The sequence below is a fragment of the Chiloscyllium plagiosum genome, unplaced genomic scaffold (genome assembly GCF_037043375.1).
Source record: "Chiloscyllium plagiosum isolate Xiang-an unplaced genomic scaffold, Cpla_swu_hap1 HiC_scaffold_2, whole genome shotgun sequence".
Taxonomy (NCBI): Eukaryota; Metazoa; Chordata; class Chondrichthyes; order Orectolobiformes; family Hemiscylliidae; genus Chiloscyllium; species Chiloscyllium plagiosum.
Genome location: NW_028270140.1, coordinates 27310092 through 27327786, shown reverse-complemented (window position 1 = coordinate 27327786; position 17695 = coordinate 27310092). Strand labels below are relative to the sequence as shown.

General features: G+C 41.8%; 1 protein-coding gene across 3 annotated transcripts in view; it reads left to right on the top strand.

The window, feature by feature from the left end:
* Positions 1-17695, top strand: part of cntln (centlein, centrosomal protein) — a 470872-nt gene that overhangs the window by 113134 nt on the left and 340043 nt on the right. For all 3 annotated transcript variants that reach the window (XM_087995387.1, XM_087995398.1, XM_087995382.1), the window contains exon 9: positions 1630-1824. In XM_087995387.1, the coding sequence (XP_087851513.1) occupies positions 1630-1824 (195 nt within the window). The remainder of the gene's footprint in view (positions 1-1629; positions 1825-17695) is intronic.

Below are 17695 nucleotides of genomic sequence, written 5' to 3'. Positions count from 1 at the left end.
GATGGAGGCAACTATGTAATAGCTTTCTCTCTAACATTTCTAAAATTGTCCAAATTTTCTGAACCAAAGGATTAACATTATGCAAATACAAGCCAGGTGGTATAATATTCAATTGGGTCAATGGACTGAGGAGTGGCAGATGGAATTTAATTTGCATAAATGTGAGGTATTGCATTTTGGTAAAACAAATAAGGGCATACGTAGTTAATGGTAGGGTGCTGGGTAATGTTGTAGAACAGAGAGACCGAGGGGTTCAGGTACATAAGACTTTGAAATTTGCATCACATGTAGACAGGGTAGTTTAGAGGCTTGTGTTCATTGCTCAAACCTTTGAGTATAGGAGTTAGAATGTCATGTTGAGGTTGTACAGGACCTAGATGAGGCCTGTTCTGGAGTACTGTATACAGTTCTGGTCACCCTGTCATAGGAAGGATATTATTAAATTGGAGTGGGTAGAGAGAAGATTTACTAGAATGTTGGCAGGAATGGAAGGTTTGAGTTATAAAGATAGGCTGGATAGGCTGGGACTTTTTTCATTGGAGCGTAGGAGGTTGAGGGATGACCTTATAGACGTTTATAAAATCATGAGGGGCATAGATAAGGTGAGTAGCAAAGGTCATTTCCCTAGTGTGGGGGAGTTCAAAACTAAGGGCCATATTTTTAAGGTGAGTGGAGAAAGATTTAAAAAGGACATGAAGGGCAACTTTTTACATAGAGAATGGTTCGTATGAGGAATGGAATGCCAGAAGAAGTGGTGGATGCAAGTACAGTTATAACATTTGAATGACATTTGGTTAAGAATAGAATTAGGTTTTATTGTCATGTCTACTCAAGAACAAAAGTACAGGAGTACAGTGAAAAGTGTACAACGCCACCATTCACCAGTGCCATCTTAGGTACAAAAAACAGATTTCAAATGGTTTTCAAATTCAAACCAGAAACCAGTTGGTGCAGACGAATTGGACAGAAAGGTCTGTTTCCATGCTATACGACTTTTTGTTTCTGTTCTCCATGCAGTTTGGAATATGCTAAATCGGGATGATGTTTTTAGAGAAGCCTTTTGAGGCACCTCTCACTGAAGTGTACAGATATTGTACAGGCTTCAATTGTCAAACTATTCTTTTCTCCCAAGTAGAAATATATGTTCTATTCCATTTTCTTTGCTTTCATTAGACTTCATTGTCACAGTGACTTTAATGGAGACTAAAGTTGGATATGATATAAAAAAAGTGTTACACATGATCTTACCAGTTTCTAGAATTAAATCTCTATTGCACCATTAAATCTAATCTAAATTTAAGGTTTATAAAAGAACCAAAATGGAAAATCTTACCTGCGTGTTATAAGTCTTACCTGGTGGTCATGAAAGATTCTACATAAGTGATAGTTGTTCTCATTTTTTTTCTTTCACACATTCTCCCATTGATTATTTATTCTGTAAAAGGTTTCTGTCGTCTTGATCTCCAGCTGTGTGCCTGTGCTTTTGTCTTGATCTATCCTTGCGGTATTTTAAGAAAGAAAAAGACTTTATCAAGTGCTGACTTTTTTCCCTTGCAGGAATTATTTTGCGTATGATTCTCTTGTGTCTACCTGAATATTCTGTACTGATGATATACATTTTTATGTTAGCACTACAGTGAGCTGAACGTGCGATATGAAGCATTGAAATCCAGTGAGGCACAGCATCATCAAAGACACCTGTCCTTGACAGCTCAACTATATCAAAAGGAGCAACAGATAAACCAGCTTCTTGGAAAGCTACAGCAGGCTTTAGATTCTAAACAAACTGTGACATATAGGACTACTGCTGATTGTTTGGAGCAGGTAAGGTACTGGATGCTAATAGTAGGTTGTTGTATCTGACCAATCTAAAATATTAACAGGGTAGAAAATTCCATTGTGAAACGGTAGGAGTGAATGGCAAGTTGCAGTTGGAAAATCAGAGCAAACCTGTTCCAGACCTGCCTTTACTTTGGTATTTGCTGCTCTTGAGACCCTACTCTGGGATTTGAACAACAAAACTCTACCATATATGTACAGGAGTAACAATCTTCACGAACAAAGTAAAGTTGAAGAGATCAAGATATTTGTATGATCTTACATGTACATCTCTGTTCTGGTTAATTTTTGAGTTACTTAAAAGTAGATGAGATTTTCTATTTTGGTTCTTTTTTAAACCTTAAATTTAGATTATATTTCATGGTGCAAAAGTGATTTAATTCTGAAATGACACTGAAAAGCCAGAAGTACACTTAAGTTTAGAAAAACATTTTCAAAGAATGTTGCCAGGGTTGGAGGATTTGAGCTATAGGGAGAGGATGAACAGGCTGGGGCTGTTTTCCCTGGAGCATCGGAGGCTGAGGGGTGACCTTATAGAGATTTACAAAATTATGAGGGGCATGGATAGGGTAAATAGACAAAGTCTTTTCCCTGGGGTCGGGGAGTCCGGAACTAGAGGGCATAGGTTTAGGGTTAGAGGGGAAAGATAGAAAAGGGCAACATTTTCACACAGAGGATGGTACGTGTATGGAATGAGCTGCAAGAGGAAGTGGTGGAGGCTGGTACAATTGCAACATTTAAGAGGCATTTGGATGGGTAAATGAATAGGAACGGTTTGGAGGGATATGGGCCGGATGCTGGCAGGTGGGATTAGATTGGGTTGGGATAACTGGCCGGCATGGACAGGTTGGACCGAAGGGTCTGTTTCCATGCTGTACATCTCTATGACTCTATAATTCATTTCTGATAGAAGATATACCAAGCTGAAAATGGAGCTTGTTTACACTCGACAGAGAAATAGAGGTAAATGCAGAGAATCATAAGAGGTCTAGAGCACGGAAAAGAAGCCCTTTGGCCCAATGAATCTGCACTGGTCAAAAACAGGCACCTAACTATTCTAATCCCATTTCCTAATCCAGCAGTTGGCCCATACATACAAAGTGCACATCTAAATACTTTTCAGATTTTGTGATGGCTTCTGCCACCCATTTTGGCAATGTGTTCCAGATTCCCACTATCTACTGGGTGAAAAATTGCTTCCTCGCATGTCCTCTAAACCTCCTGCCTCTTACTTTAAATCTATGCCAACTGGTCATCGATCCCTCTATTTCTTCCTGTCTATCCCGTCTATGCCCCTCATAATTTCTCATCTCAATCATGACAAGGTGCTGGACAGGAGGCTGGTAAATAAGATAAGAGACTATGGAGTTCGGGGCAAGGTACTGGCATGGATAGAGGATTGGCTGACTGGCAAAAAGCAGAGAGTGGGAATAGAGAGGTCGTTTTCAAGATTGCAGCTGGTGACTACTGGAGTTCTGCAGGGATAAGTGCTGGAAGAACTATTCACGTTGTACATTAACAATCTGGATAAGGATTGTTGCTAACTTTGCAGATGACACAAAAAAGCTGGAACGACAGGTAGTGTTGAGAAAGCAGATAGGCTGCAGAAGGACATGGACATGCTTGCTGAGTGGAGAAAGAAGTGTCAGACGGGTTACAATGTGGTAAAATGTGAAGTTATGCCCTTTGATAGGAAGAATAGAGGCATAGACTATTTTCCAAATGAGGAAAGGCTTCAGAAATATGAAGCACAAAGGGATTTAGGAGTCCTTGTTCAGCATTCTCTTAAGGTCAACATACAGGTTTAGTTGGCAGTTAGGAAAGCAAATGCAATGTTTGTATTCATTTCAAGAAGGCTAGAATGCAAGAACAAAGATGTACTGCTGAGGATGTACACGGCTCTGGTCCAGCCACATTTGGAATATTATGTGCAAGTTTTGGCCCCGTATCTGAGGAAGGATATACTGGTGTAGGAGGCGTCCGGAAGAGGTTTCCTAGAATGATCCCAGGGATGAAGGACTTGTCATATGAGGAGTGGCTGAGGATTCTGAGTCTGTAATCCATGGACCTGAGAAGGATGAGAGGTGATCTCACTGTAACTGACAGAATATTGAGAGACCTGGGAAGAGTAGACATGGAGATGATGTTTCCACTAGTAGAAGACAACCCGAGTGCACAGCCTCAGACTGAAGGGACGACCCTTTAGAACTGAGGTGAAGAGGAGGAATTTCTTCAACCAGAGGCTGGTGAATCTGTGGAACACATTGTTAGAAAAGGCTGTGGGACTAAGTCATTGCTTGAAATTTAAGATAGAGATGGGTAGGTTCTTGGTTAGTAAGGAGATAAAGGGATTCTGGAAGAAAGCAGGAGAATAGGTTAAGAAACATGATCGAATGGTAGAGCAGACTCACTATGATGAATGGCCTGATTTTGCTTCTCTATCTTGTGATCTTATGGACCTATCTTGCTATCTTAAAGGACCAATGGACATGAACACCAATTTGCATCTGATCCCCTTTTCATCATCTGTTCCCTTGCCTTGTTTTTCCTGCTCAAGCGAATCACTTTTTACTTATTCAGATTGAATTCCATTGGCCACTGATCAGCCCATCTATATTCTCCTGCATTCTAAGCTATCCTTTTTACTAATTAGAGCACCGCTAATTTTCATATCTTTCTTGTATTCAATTTGAAATTCAGGTGTCATGAGCTAGGCTATAATTTATTGCCCATCCCTAATTGCCTGAAGGGCAGTGAAGAGTCAATCTCTTTGCTGTGGTTCTAGAATCATAAAATGGCCAGACGAGATAACAACACCAGTTTCCTTCCCTAAAGGCCATTAGTGAACCAGATGCATGTACCTGACAATCAACAGTGGTTTCATGGTCATCATTGAACTCTTAATTCCAGATTTACTTTCAAATTCCACAACAACTTGCATCCAGCTCCACAGAGCCGACTCGGATCTCTGGAATAATAGTCTAGCAGAGGCCACATTGAACTGTACTGCCACACATGGATTTGTCCTGACAGTGGAAGATCCTTGTCTGCGAGGAACTGCCGATGAGTGATGTGTGAGTCTAATGAGAGTACCATTGGGTCATCGCCTCCTGAATCATCCACAAACTTATGGATCAACCCTTCTTCATTCCCCAACATTTCCTGCAGAACCCCATTGGATACAGGCTTCCAGTCACAAAAAAACAACCCTCAGCCATCACCCACTGCTTCCTGGCACTTAGCCAATTCTGGATCCAAATAGCCAAATTTCCTTGGATTCCATGGGATATCACCTTCGCTGTTAGTCTCCCATGTGTGACCTTATCTAAAAGCCTTACTGAAGTCCAAGTAGACTCCATCGAACGCATTGCCTTTATCTCAGTCCTGGTCACCTCTTAGAGATATTCCATCAAGTTGCTCAGACATAACTTCTTCTTAACCAAACTATGCTGACTGTTCTCAATTAATCCATGCTTCTCCAGGTGTGGATTAATTCTGTTCCTCAGGTTTGCATCCAGTATTTTCCCCATCACTGAGGTTTGACCAACAGGCCTGTAGTTACCTGGTTGATCCCTTCCTCTCTCTTTTTGAATAATATGCCACACTGACCGTCCTCCAGTCCTGTATCACCTCCCCTGTGACCTGATAAGAATAGAACATTATTACCAGTGCCCCTATTATTTCCTCCCTTGAGTCACTCAACAGTCTGGAATATTTTTCATCCAGCTCAGAAATTACATTCTTTATGCATGAATGATGCTTGACTTAAGCTCATAGAAAAGTAGATGAATGAAGTAATCCTTATTATGGTGTTCACAATGGCCACTTCCACATGGGTCCAGTAATGAAGAATGGGAGTAGAGGATAAATAGCAGATGTATACAGGATAAGACAGTGTCAAAGGGGAACAACAGCATCTAAGCATTGACCCTTGCATAATAGACAATCGACTGCTAAAATCCTGTAGAGTGTAGAAGTAGGGCTGACTTCTGTGGAGCATGTGATTCCTGATGCGAGATCAGTACGTAACGTCTGGTACTATTAAGAGAACGAATGAAGGATGCATATAACAATATTGTAAGAAAATAATCGTGGTGGGGAATCAATTGGTTACATTGAGTGTTCTGGTGAGATCATTAAAACACTGCCTGTAGGGAAATGAATCATGGAAATCAAAAAGGTGACATTTTCTTGATGTTTGCTGATCCTTTCCTGGATCTGACTGCCATCCTCCTGGTATTTTTCCAATTCCTTTCATTTACCATTGTTCTTCCTCTGCCTTATCACACCCTTTCTGACTTGATCTCACTCTCACTGAGCTCCTAAGATAAGAATTATAGTTTCCTCCGCCACTTTTGCATTGTTTTTGACCTTCAAGACCTAAATGTTCCCTGATGGCCAGGCTGGTCATCCTTTCCTGGTATATCTGGGATCACCATGGACATCCAATCCGTCTACACCTCCATCCGCCATGACCAGGGCCTTCAAGCCCTCTGTTTCTTCCTCTCCTGACGTCCCCAACAGTACCCTTCCACTGACACTCTCATTTGTTTGGCTGAACTGGTCCTTGCCCATAACAATTTCTCCTTCGAATCCTTCCACTTCCTCCAGTCCAAAGGGATAGCCATGGGCACCCATATGGGCCCCAGCTATTCCTGTCTCTTTGTCGGCTACGTAGAACAGTCTATCTTGCGTAGTTATACCGGCACCACTCCTCACCTCTTCCTCCACTACATTGATGACTGCATTGGTGCCACCTCGTGCTCCCACGAGGAGGTTGAGCAGTTCAATTTCACCAACACATTCCACCTTGACCTTAAATTCACTTGGACTATCTCTGACACCTCCCTCCCCTTCCTGGACCTCTCCATCTCCATCAATGACGACTGACTTGACACTGACATTTTTTACAAACCCACCGACTTCCACGGCTACCTGGATTACACATCTTCCTACCTTACCTCCTGCAAAAATGCTTTCCCGTATTCCCAATTCCTCCACCTCCGCCGTATCTGCTCCCAGGAGGACCAGTTCCACCACAGAACACACCAGTTGGCCGCCTCCTTTAAAGACTGCAATTTCCCTTCGCACGTGGATGAAGATGCCCTCCAATGCACCTCATCCACATCTCGCACCTCTGCCCTCAAACCCCACCCCTCCAACCATAACAAGGACAGAATCTCCCTGGTCCTCACCTTCCACCCTACCAACCTTCGCATTAACCGCATCATCTGCCGACATTTCCGCCACCTCCAAACGGACCCCACCACCAGGAATGTTTTTCCCCCACCATCCCTTTCCGCTTTCCACAAAGACCGTTGCTTCCGTGACTACCTGGTCAGGTCCACGCACCCCCATCAACCTCCCCTTCCTCCTGGCACCTTCCCCTGCCACCGCAGGAATTGCAAAACCTGCGCCCACACCTCCTCCCTCAACTCCATCTAAGGCCACAAAGGAGCCTTCCACATCCATCAAAGTTACACCTGCACATCCAGCAATGTCATTTATTGTATCCGTTGCTCCCGATGCAGTCTCCTCTACTTTGGGGAGACTGGACGCCTTTTCGTAGAGCACTTTAGGGAACATCTCTGGGACACCCACACCAATCAACCCCACTGCCCCGTGGCCCAAAATTTCAACTCCTCTCCTACGCTGCCAAGAATATGTAGGTCCTGGGCGTCCTCCAACACCACTCCCTCACCACCCGACGCCTGGAGGAAGAACACCTCACCTTCTGCCTCGGAACACTTCAACCCCAGGGCATCAATGTGGCCTTCACCAGTTTTCTCATCTCCCCTCCCCCCACCATACCTCAGTTCCAACCTTCCAGCTCAGCACCATCCTCATGACCTATCCTACCTGTCAATCTTCCACCTATCCACTCCACCCTCCTCTCTGACCTATCACCTTCATCCCCCCCCCCCCCCCCCCATCCACCTATTGTTCTCTTTGCTACTTCTCCCCAGCCCCACCCCCCTCCCATTTATCTCTCCACCCTGGATGCTCCCTGCCTTCATTTCTGATGAAGGGCTTTTGCTCGAAATGTCGATTTTCCTGCTCCTCGGATGCTGCCTGACCGGCTGTGCTTTTCCAGCACCACTCTAATGTAGTCTCTGATTTCCAGCATCTGCAGTCCTCACTTTTGCCTGTCTTGAATTGTGTTTAAGTGCATTTCACTGTATGAACAAGTCGGTTGACCATTCAGCTTGCATCCCAAAGTGGGTAGTGCCAGCGGTGCGATCAGAATCTTGGAAGAAATATGTAAGCTTACTCTTTAAAAATAAAATATAGCTTCTTCCCCAGTTGGTTGTTGGATTTGTTCACACTACTGAACCTTGCCAGTATTGAAAATTATTTTGATATTGCCCCCATTGTGATATAGTTCCTGAAGAAGGGCTTATGCCCGAAACGTCGATTCTCCTGTTCCCTGGATGCTGCCTGACCTGCTGCACTTTTCCAGCAACACATTTTCAGATATAGTTCCATGTGGCAGCCAAACAACAGGAATCCACAAGCAGCAAGGAATTAAATGAGTGAGAGGATAATGTTTGCTTGGACATTGTGTGACTTTTACTCTTTCAGGAGCAGGGCTTTGGATCTCTAACCTTCAACTGACACATTGAGGTAGTCAATTGGGACTTTGATTTGATGCTTTATGCAGATGACTACATTTCCCTCTTGGCCAGCAGGGTAGGTGTGAATGTGGATTTGAGGTTACAATCAGATTACCCATGATGGACTAGACTCAAGGAGCTGAATGGCCTATTCATCTGCTTTTTCATATGTTTATATTCTTGCATGTTAAGGTGTGGTTTACACCTAAGCTCATCTCATTCTAAGGTGAGAGGTTTATAAATTAGACACTGATTACCTTACTGGCCAGATACTTGTTTGAATCATTAAGGTATCCTTGATAAATTTATAGAGTGTAGCCATGAGTTCCCAGAGAAAAAGAAAGAAAACAAATCTGGTCTTCTGTGATGAAAACCTTTTAAGAGTTTCAGTAATTGTGATGTAGATTTAATGAATCAGTGTCTTAATGAATCAGCTGATATTTCCATACTGTACACATGCATGCTTCCTATTGAAATCCTTTATGTTTGTGTGGGTGGGAGAGAGGACACAGAAAGGGCATCATATTTGATAAATATTTCATGGTGTTTACAGAAGCTGTTCAGTGGGTGTTTGAATGGTTGGTTATGCTTGCTCTATTGTTATTCTTTAACCTGCTTACATCAAAGGCACTATCAATATGTAGTATATTTTTCAACCATACCATTGTACAATGCACTTCCAATTACTAATTCATAGCATCTGACAGGGCAAATATATTCTGATCTGATTTAAAATTCATTTTCAACTTGACGGTACACTAATAATTTTAAATATTTTGGTTGTTAGAACTGTTTTTCGTGGTTAAGTCTCAGTAGAGGTCGACATTCTCACCTGCCAACTATTCACGTGAGAAATATAATCAGTTTTCAACCGGGAAACGAGGTTGCACGAGAAATGCTACGGATGGGAAATGCAGTTCCTGTTAGCTGACCTGTGGAGTCACTCAGCGCTGAGTCTACAGCCTATTATTCATTCTGCAAGCTGAAGGGATGCATTTAAAGAGCACCAGGTTAAAGTAAAAGGATAAAAGATAAAAAAATTTAAGAAGTCACAAATGGGATCAAAATACGGACATAATTAATGTAGAGCAGTACAATGTTAGCCATAGTTCTCCAGATCACTTTATCATTTGCCACCATTGTTTGTTTCATTATGTTGTTCACATTGCACTGAGGAGCTTTTTGCTAGATTTGACTGTATGAATTTGACTCGTGTTAGGGTGCTTCAGCTAATTGGGAAAGAGTGCTCTAAAAAAGATCAGTTCAGACATTTCTCTATATATTTGGGAAGCTTCCTCAAGTGTCAGGCTGTTGAAATTTGGTCTTGCTTGACGAGCAAACAATGGACCTCTTGCAGTCAGCAACTGTTCACGTGAATACAGCCTAGCAAGTGGTCCCCACCAGAAAATTAGGCAACTGCAGATAAGGGCAGCAGAAATGTATCCCTCACCCACGTTCTATAGTACACCAGAAAGTCATTGCTTTTCTGATCAATCACCTTCCACCCACCTGAAATGTTATAGTGAGATCAATGAATCAAGCTTGGTGATCTTCAGACTGCCTTGCTCAGTGAGGGGAGGCATGTCAGCCAGCTAGTTCAGGCATGCATTACTTCTCTGTATTTAAGTTGTGCCTGATGACTTTGCAAATCGCCGTCATTGTGGTTTTGTTTCTGCATGGTTCGAGATTCAGGGCCCTGAATGTTGGTGTTGTTGCTGCAAAATAGTTGTTTACAAAAAAAAAATACAAAATAAAGTATTGGGACTCTTGGGATTTAACTTAAAAAATTATAGCCAACTATATGTGAATTGTTCATGGGTGTTGTATAGAATGAATAGTTTTCTTGGAAGATGATGCTCAATCTATAGATGTTCCATATTTTGCAGAATTAGTCATTAAAATGTCACAATTTCTCTGTGATTAAAGCAGTTTAGAGATATTTCTGTTCATCTACTTGTATTGTGCATGTAATTTACCTTGATAGTTGTTAAATTTGTGACTACTATACACAAGGATATTGGTGTTGAAAATTGCCGCAAGTCCTGATTTTAAAAATTGGAAAATTCTTGCATGGGACATAGGCATCACTGGCAAGGTTGATATTTGTTGCTCAACTTTAATTATCATTGAACTGATTTCAGTTGACAGTTAAAAGTCAACCACATTGCTGTGGGCTTGGAGTAACATGCAGGTCAGACGAGGTAAGGATGGCAGATTTTCTTCCACAAAGGACATCAGTGAACCAGATTTTGCATGGTCACAATTAGATTAGCTTTTAATTCCACATTTTACTGAATTCAAATATCATGAAATACAATGATGAGATTTGACAGTCCCCAAAATTTTACCTTGGGAAGTTAGATGATTAGTCTAGTGTCTCTCAGACTCTGATATTAATAAGACGGTTACATCTTGCATGTGAAAAAAGGTCAAAATTAAGTATGAAACAGTGATAGCCAATATGACAAAAAAAACTGTCATGAAGTGTTATTATTTTAATTATATGAAATGAACAGCAGTGCAAAAGGGCTCCAGCAGATGTAATAAAATCAAAGAGTGTCTATATTACGGAAAGACATCATTCAGCCCATCGAGTCGGAAGAACATTTCACCCAGACCCAGCCCTCGATGCTATTGTACCTCTGCATTTCCCATAGCTAATCCACATCCGAACCTGCACATCCCTGGACAATATAGGGCAATTTAACTTGGCCAATCCACCTAACCTGCACATCTTTGGACTGTGCGAGGAAACCAGAGCACCTGGCGGAAACCCAAACAGACATGGCAGAACCTGAAAACTCCACACAGATGGTCACCCAAAGCTGGAATTGTGCCTGCTCCATGGTGGTGCGAGGCAGCAGTACTAACCACTGAATCATCATGCTGCCCAAACTTATTAACAATAAGTAAGATGCAGACTGCATTGCCATTTAATTGCCTGGCACTACAGCAGGTAGCTGTAATTTTAAATGCATAAGACCTTTTTTTTGTTAGCCATCTCAGATTGCTAATTTACATGCTGAGTGTGTAGAATGTATGATTTCATAGAAAAATATTTTATTCTCAACACCAATGAATTATCAGTCAATCTGAATTCATCTGCAACAATGACCTGCTATAATGCTCGCAAGCCATTTTATTGATAGAAATCTGCCAACCATTGCTAATTCACCTGCTGAATATGCAATTGGTGTGAACAGTGATATTGAGCAGAGAAAATTCATTCAGTGAATGTGGTCAAGATCCAAGTGGCAGTCTTTGCTTTTTCCTTTACAATGCTTTGAGTTAAACACAAGCAAAGATGTTAAATAGAACAGGACTGAAACATAACCTCAGTGAATGTCATTAAGTTATAAATACGGTGGTTACAAGAGCAGATGAGATGCTAGGAATACTGCAACGAGTTACTCACTTCCTGACTCCCTAAAGCCTGCCCACCATCTGCAAGGCACAAGTCAGGAGTGTGTTGGAATACTTCCCGCTTGCCTAGATGAGTGTAGCTCCAACAACACTGAAGAAGCTTGACAAAGCATCAAGGACAAAACAGCCTACGTGATTGGCACCACATCCGCAAGCATTCAATACCTCCACCACTAAAGCTCAGTTGTATGTATTTTCTACAAGCTGCAGTCCAAAACTTCGCCAAAGATCCTTAGACAGTGCCTTCCAAGCGCATGACCACACCATCTAGAAGGACAAGGGCAGCACACAGATGGGAGCACCACCAGCTGCAAGCTCCTCTCCAAGCCACTCACCATCTTGATTGGAAATTGCTGTTCCTCCAGTGCAACTAGGTCAAAATTTTGGAATTCCCTCCCGAAGAGCATTGTGGGTCTACCTACAGCACATTATTTGCAGAAGTTGAAGGAGGCAGCTCCCCACCACCTTCTCAAGAGCAACTAGGGATGAGCTGTAAATGCTGGCCAGCCAGAAATGCCCATGACCCATGAGTTAATAAATAAAACTGCAGTCAGTGAAAGTAACGTCATCCGTGTGGATTCAAAGAGAAATTGCTTTGAAAGCCTCTGCACTTAATGTGAAGGAGTCAGTCATTTTGACTGTTCTAGCCATCATAGCAGCATTAACACATTTAACATCCCAAACACTGAGGCAATGACAATCCTTGATCAGCTGAGATGGGCTAGGCATATCATCTGCATGACTGACACAAAACTCCCCAAGCAAGTGCTCTACTCCCAGCTCTGAAACAGCAGGTGAGCCCCAGGTCGACTGTGGAAGTACTTCAGTGATACCCTCAATGCTTCACTGATGAAGTGTGACATTTCCACAGACGCCTGGGAATCACTGGCCCAACACTGACCAAAGTGGAGGAGGAACTTTGCCTGGCTTCTGCCCTTGGGAAAAAGCAGAAGCCAGGCAAAAACAGGATAAGGAGCACGCTGCCACACCCAATGCCTCTCCCACATTTTCCCACGACCACCTTCTGCCCCAAGTGTAACAGAGCCTGCAGAAGCAACATCAATTTATACAGCCACCTATGGACTCACCCTTAGTGTGATAGAGTCATTCACATCTGCAAGCAAACAGTAAAGATGACCAATTTAGAATACCACCTTCCCCAATTCATCCCTATGTCGAACAGGCAATAGCTATCAAAGTCATAAATTCAACATTGCTGCACTAGTTTCTTATTTGAAATAGATACAGTGATGTGCATGTTGTACCTCAGTTAGGAGAATGGTGAATGGTGTAGAGAGTTAGTGGAGTACATTTACTACCATGACTGGATTTCAGTCTGAGGGAGTATTCTGAGGAAGGTTCACTTGGCATGAAACGTTAACTTGCCGAACTATTCTAGTGATTTCCGTTTTTGTTACAAAATGCAAGTCTTTTTATTCTTTGCAGGTATAATCATCGTTGAAGGTGAATTTGCATGTTGGATTGGCCGCAAGGCAAATGAATTCTCGTTTTTAAGACAAATAATTTATGCTAAATTTATACAGGGCATTGGTTAAGCTATGGTTGGGCTTTTGTGTGCTTTTCTGGGCAGTCCAATACAGTAAGGATTTTGGAATTATGGAAACTGTACAGCAAAATTCATTAGACTTATCAGGAATAAGAGGCTCTGGTCATGAATTAAGATATACTTGAAAGGGATAGAAAATTGTGTTGCTGTGGGCAAAGAGTAGGGAAGTGGTTTGAATTAAATAACTCAAACAACTAACAAAGGCCGGTGGGCTCATTGACCACCTCCTGTCCTGTAAGACTCTATGAAGAAAGGCTTCTAAATTGAGCTTCAGCGAGAACGGAGGCCTTGAAATTATAGGAAGTTTTGAAAAAATGCATAGTGAACAATTGTTTGCATTATTCTAGTTGGTGAAGCGATCACAATGACCATAGATTGAAGGCCAATATGCAAGGAACGAGAAACTAAGTTAAAACAAATATCACAGGGAAATCATTAGAACAAAAAAAATGCCTTGCTAAAAGTAACTATTGAAATAGAGACTATAAAATCAATTGAGAATGAATTGTAAGTGTTTGAGTAGGGAAAGATTCAAGAGGTCCAGGAATGGGCAGAGAGAATATCATTTCAGTAACTGTCTCTGGTGGAAAAGTTTATAGACTTGTTGGTTCAGTGAGCCTCTTTGACATGAGTTGAATAAAATGTCATGAGTTGCTTTTAACAAACAATGTTTATTAATTCTCCTATTCTGTTTCTCTTTTTACACTTTTATTTAAACATTCTAAATAATTTCTTTCTTATCTGTTTCTTCTTTAATCATACTCTAATAGGCTGAGTTTTTTTGGGCAAAGTGTTTTCTGGGTGACATGGTGAGTGTTCCACCTTGGTCTATGTCGACTTTTCTCATGCTATCATTCTCTCTTCAGCTCATTAATTATGCAGCTGGCCTCTCTGGTTGCGATCTCATAGAATTGTGCAGCAGGAAAGGCAGAAGTGCTCATCCAGATCAGGACTTTGCAACGTTCATGCAGCGTGTCATATTAAAATCCCAGTTCCACAGCCCTTCAACCATTGCAAGCTAGGAACTGCCATTCACACTGTGGTCCTACACTGTTATTCCAAAGTCAATAGCACAGAAAGGCATGTTAGTTCCTTCGTTTTCCCACAGGTATTTGGGATTGTTGGTGGATGGGGCTGTGGAAAGGAGGGCAGTGCTTTTCCCTGCTTCAGCAGCCAGAATGGATGGTGATAGAGGCCTGGGTCATGATAATATCGAAGGAGAGTCACATACAGCAGTGGAGAAGGAAGATTAATGATTTTTTTGAGCTCTGCAGTGGAAATTGCCACCATCTTTTCTATACTATCTCACACTCTAGGGCCTGCTTCTCACTCTAATTCTGTCATTACGCACTCAACTCATGAAGGCTGATGGACTACAACTCTCAGTAATTAATGCACCATGACCACACAATGCCTCTCACTTTCCCAAAATGACCAACCCTTCCTAATCTCTGTGCTTCTTACTCAATCTTCTATCCTGCTTATCCACCACCACTAATTACTGTTCGATCTACATTATACTAAATTATCCCCTTACACATTGCAGGAAAAATTGGCACATGCCTAGACCTGAATCAAACATTACCCTTGACTGATTGGAGTTACAGTCTTACTGATTGTAGTTGTCCTTGAGCCCAGTGAATACTACTCCAGTTGCCAACTGGTTGATGCATATGCAAAGTGTTTTCCTTGTATGCTGCTGGTACATGATGTAGGTGTGATATTATCATAGCAATTTCTCTACCCTCTTGACTATTCGGTGAACTGTGAAAGCTGCCTATCTCTTCCACTGCACTTAACAATCAATGCTTGTCACAGAGACTGGCAGCCTCCAAGTATGCAAAAATATAAGCTATGAGCCATTAGATGCATTCTATGCTTGTTGCCTGGGATGTGTGTGTATCGCGGTAGGTAAAACAACCTGGCAGAAGCATGCAAGTCACAATTGCCTATGCTTGCCAAAGTGAATTCTGGAAGGGCTAAAGTGAGGCTCGTCTGAAAGTGGCCATAATAATGTGGTAATGCTAATGATGTTGCATTGCCCAATTTTCTGGTGGAAGAGGATGGTGTCCATGGAACATGCAGGGAAATTGTGATGAAGACACAGTTGGATGAAAGCTTGGAGAAGCAAGTGGTGAGTTGCTGCTCCAGGTAACTGCTCTGACTTTCATATTGAGTGTTGGTTCCATCCAGTTTTTCTGGGAAGGAGTGGAGAATGGGCAGTGGCATAGAAACGAGGTGAGATTAACTTGTAATGGGTTTGTGAGTGCACAGAAACATTTGTATAGTTGTTGTTCATTAGTGAGATTCAGAACTTGCTCCTTTAAATGAAGGCAAAGATCAATGATCTTTTTCTCAATGATAAGAATCTGAGTTTTACATTTTTGCTGTATTTTTCCAACTTTCTCGCCATTCCCCAAACTGCTTGGAGGAGAGTAAAATTTTGGCCTTGGCTTCTGTTGGCAGGAGAGCTGGCTTTTAACAGCTTTCTAAAAAAAAGTATGTACATAGAATACTTGTTTTAGTACACTAAAGTAAATTTTACAGAATTTTGTGTTGAAATGTAACTGTGTGAACTTGCACATTGCTGGTCATTGCTGGTTCTCTTTCGCCTGTAACATGTGTGCAATGACTTATAGAAAGCTGAACCATTATCATTGGAAATCATGGGCAGGATTTTTCAAGTGGTTGCCATCTGAAGAATCAGCATGAAATGTTAATTGACTGGAGACTGGGTTTCCTCCCCTCACTTGGGTGGAGGACTGCATCAGATAGATATTGACCATTCTGATGGTTGGCAATTCTGTAGTCCCAGATATGCCAATGGCAGCAGTGAGTAACACTGGCAATATAGGTGCTCCCCAGATTGGGGCCAACTAACTGCAAGGTGTTCACAGAGAAGTAAGGGAGGCTTTGTGGCTCAGCCACGAGTCAGAGTGCGGTTTGTAGGAAGTGGAGAACAGGAGCTTCACAAAAGCCTGGATGGGGGTATGGAGCACCTTTGGGCAAGTAGTCCTCAGGTTTGATTTGCACCCAATGTGGAAAAGGTGTGCTTAAGGGCCATGTACCCTCCCCACTTCTTGCTTGAAATCCAAAAAGAGTGGTCTGTCAGGCTACCCCACAGCCCCTGAGCTAATTCTGCCAGCCTTGAAATTGAGACCAACACAGGAATCAGCCTTCAAGCCATCTGTATTTTACGACTTAAGGGCCTCAATTGTTGGGAGAGTTGATGTGCTGTCCTAGGCTGTGCCCACCTCATGTGCAACAGATTGAAAAAGAAGGTAATTTTAATAAGCTGCTAATGGTTGCAAGAATTATCTTTGTCACTGCCATTGACACGTACTTTAAATGTCTGTGATTTTAAATGAAACACAATTACTAATATGATTCATCTGAATAAGATATAGCTACATTACAAGCTGAACAGAATTTAAGATAATTGTATCTTATTTGTTCAAAGTGGTTTTTAAAAGCACATTGTGTTTTGTTTGTAAATCAGAGAAACTGTCATTGGATTGGCACAAGGTTTTATTTTAGATTTTTTTTCATGCTATTAACTGCAGTACATTGCTAGGAAATATCTTTGCTGGGGAGTGACTGATTCTGTGTTCCACTACACTGCTCATCAGCAGAACCCAAGACAATATGTTGCAGTCCAGCATTTCAAATAGATGAATAAAATCTGAATTAACTAAATCTGCTTTTTATGGCTCAAGTGGTTTCATTAGACTCGAGCACTCTGCTACAGTCTTTAATGAATGCATGCCATATGCTTTAAATGTTCTGGTCAATAGCTGATAAAAAAAATGCAGTATAATAAAGCCAGGAGAAAAGAAGATGTCCTTGTGATAGGCCTCTGTCAAAGGAGTTACTTTAAATTCAGTAACTACTATCTAGACAATATGGCTTGCAATTTATGACCCAAAGGTAGTCATACATTATTGGAATATAGCCTACTGAGCTTCACATTACACAGATGTGAAGCCCTGATTATAGTTGCTTCATAATTAACAGTGATCAGATTTGTTTTGTGGCATAAACGGTGCATGTGTAGAACATTAACCATGGCGCACACTCATTCAAATTCAGCTCAAGGGCTCCGTGGCAGACGGGTCACGAGCTTCAGGGAGTAGAAGCACCAGCTCCTCCATATGTTCTTGCTGCATCTTACTACAACTACGAGTGCAAGATAAGTTCCCAAAAGAACCAAATCGTGTTCTGTAATTACAGCACCACTTTCTGCAGGATAGAA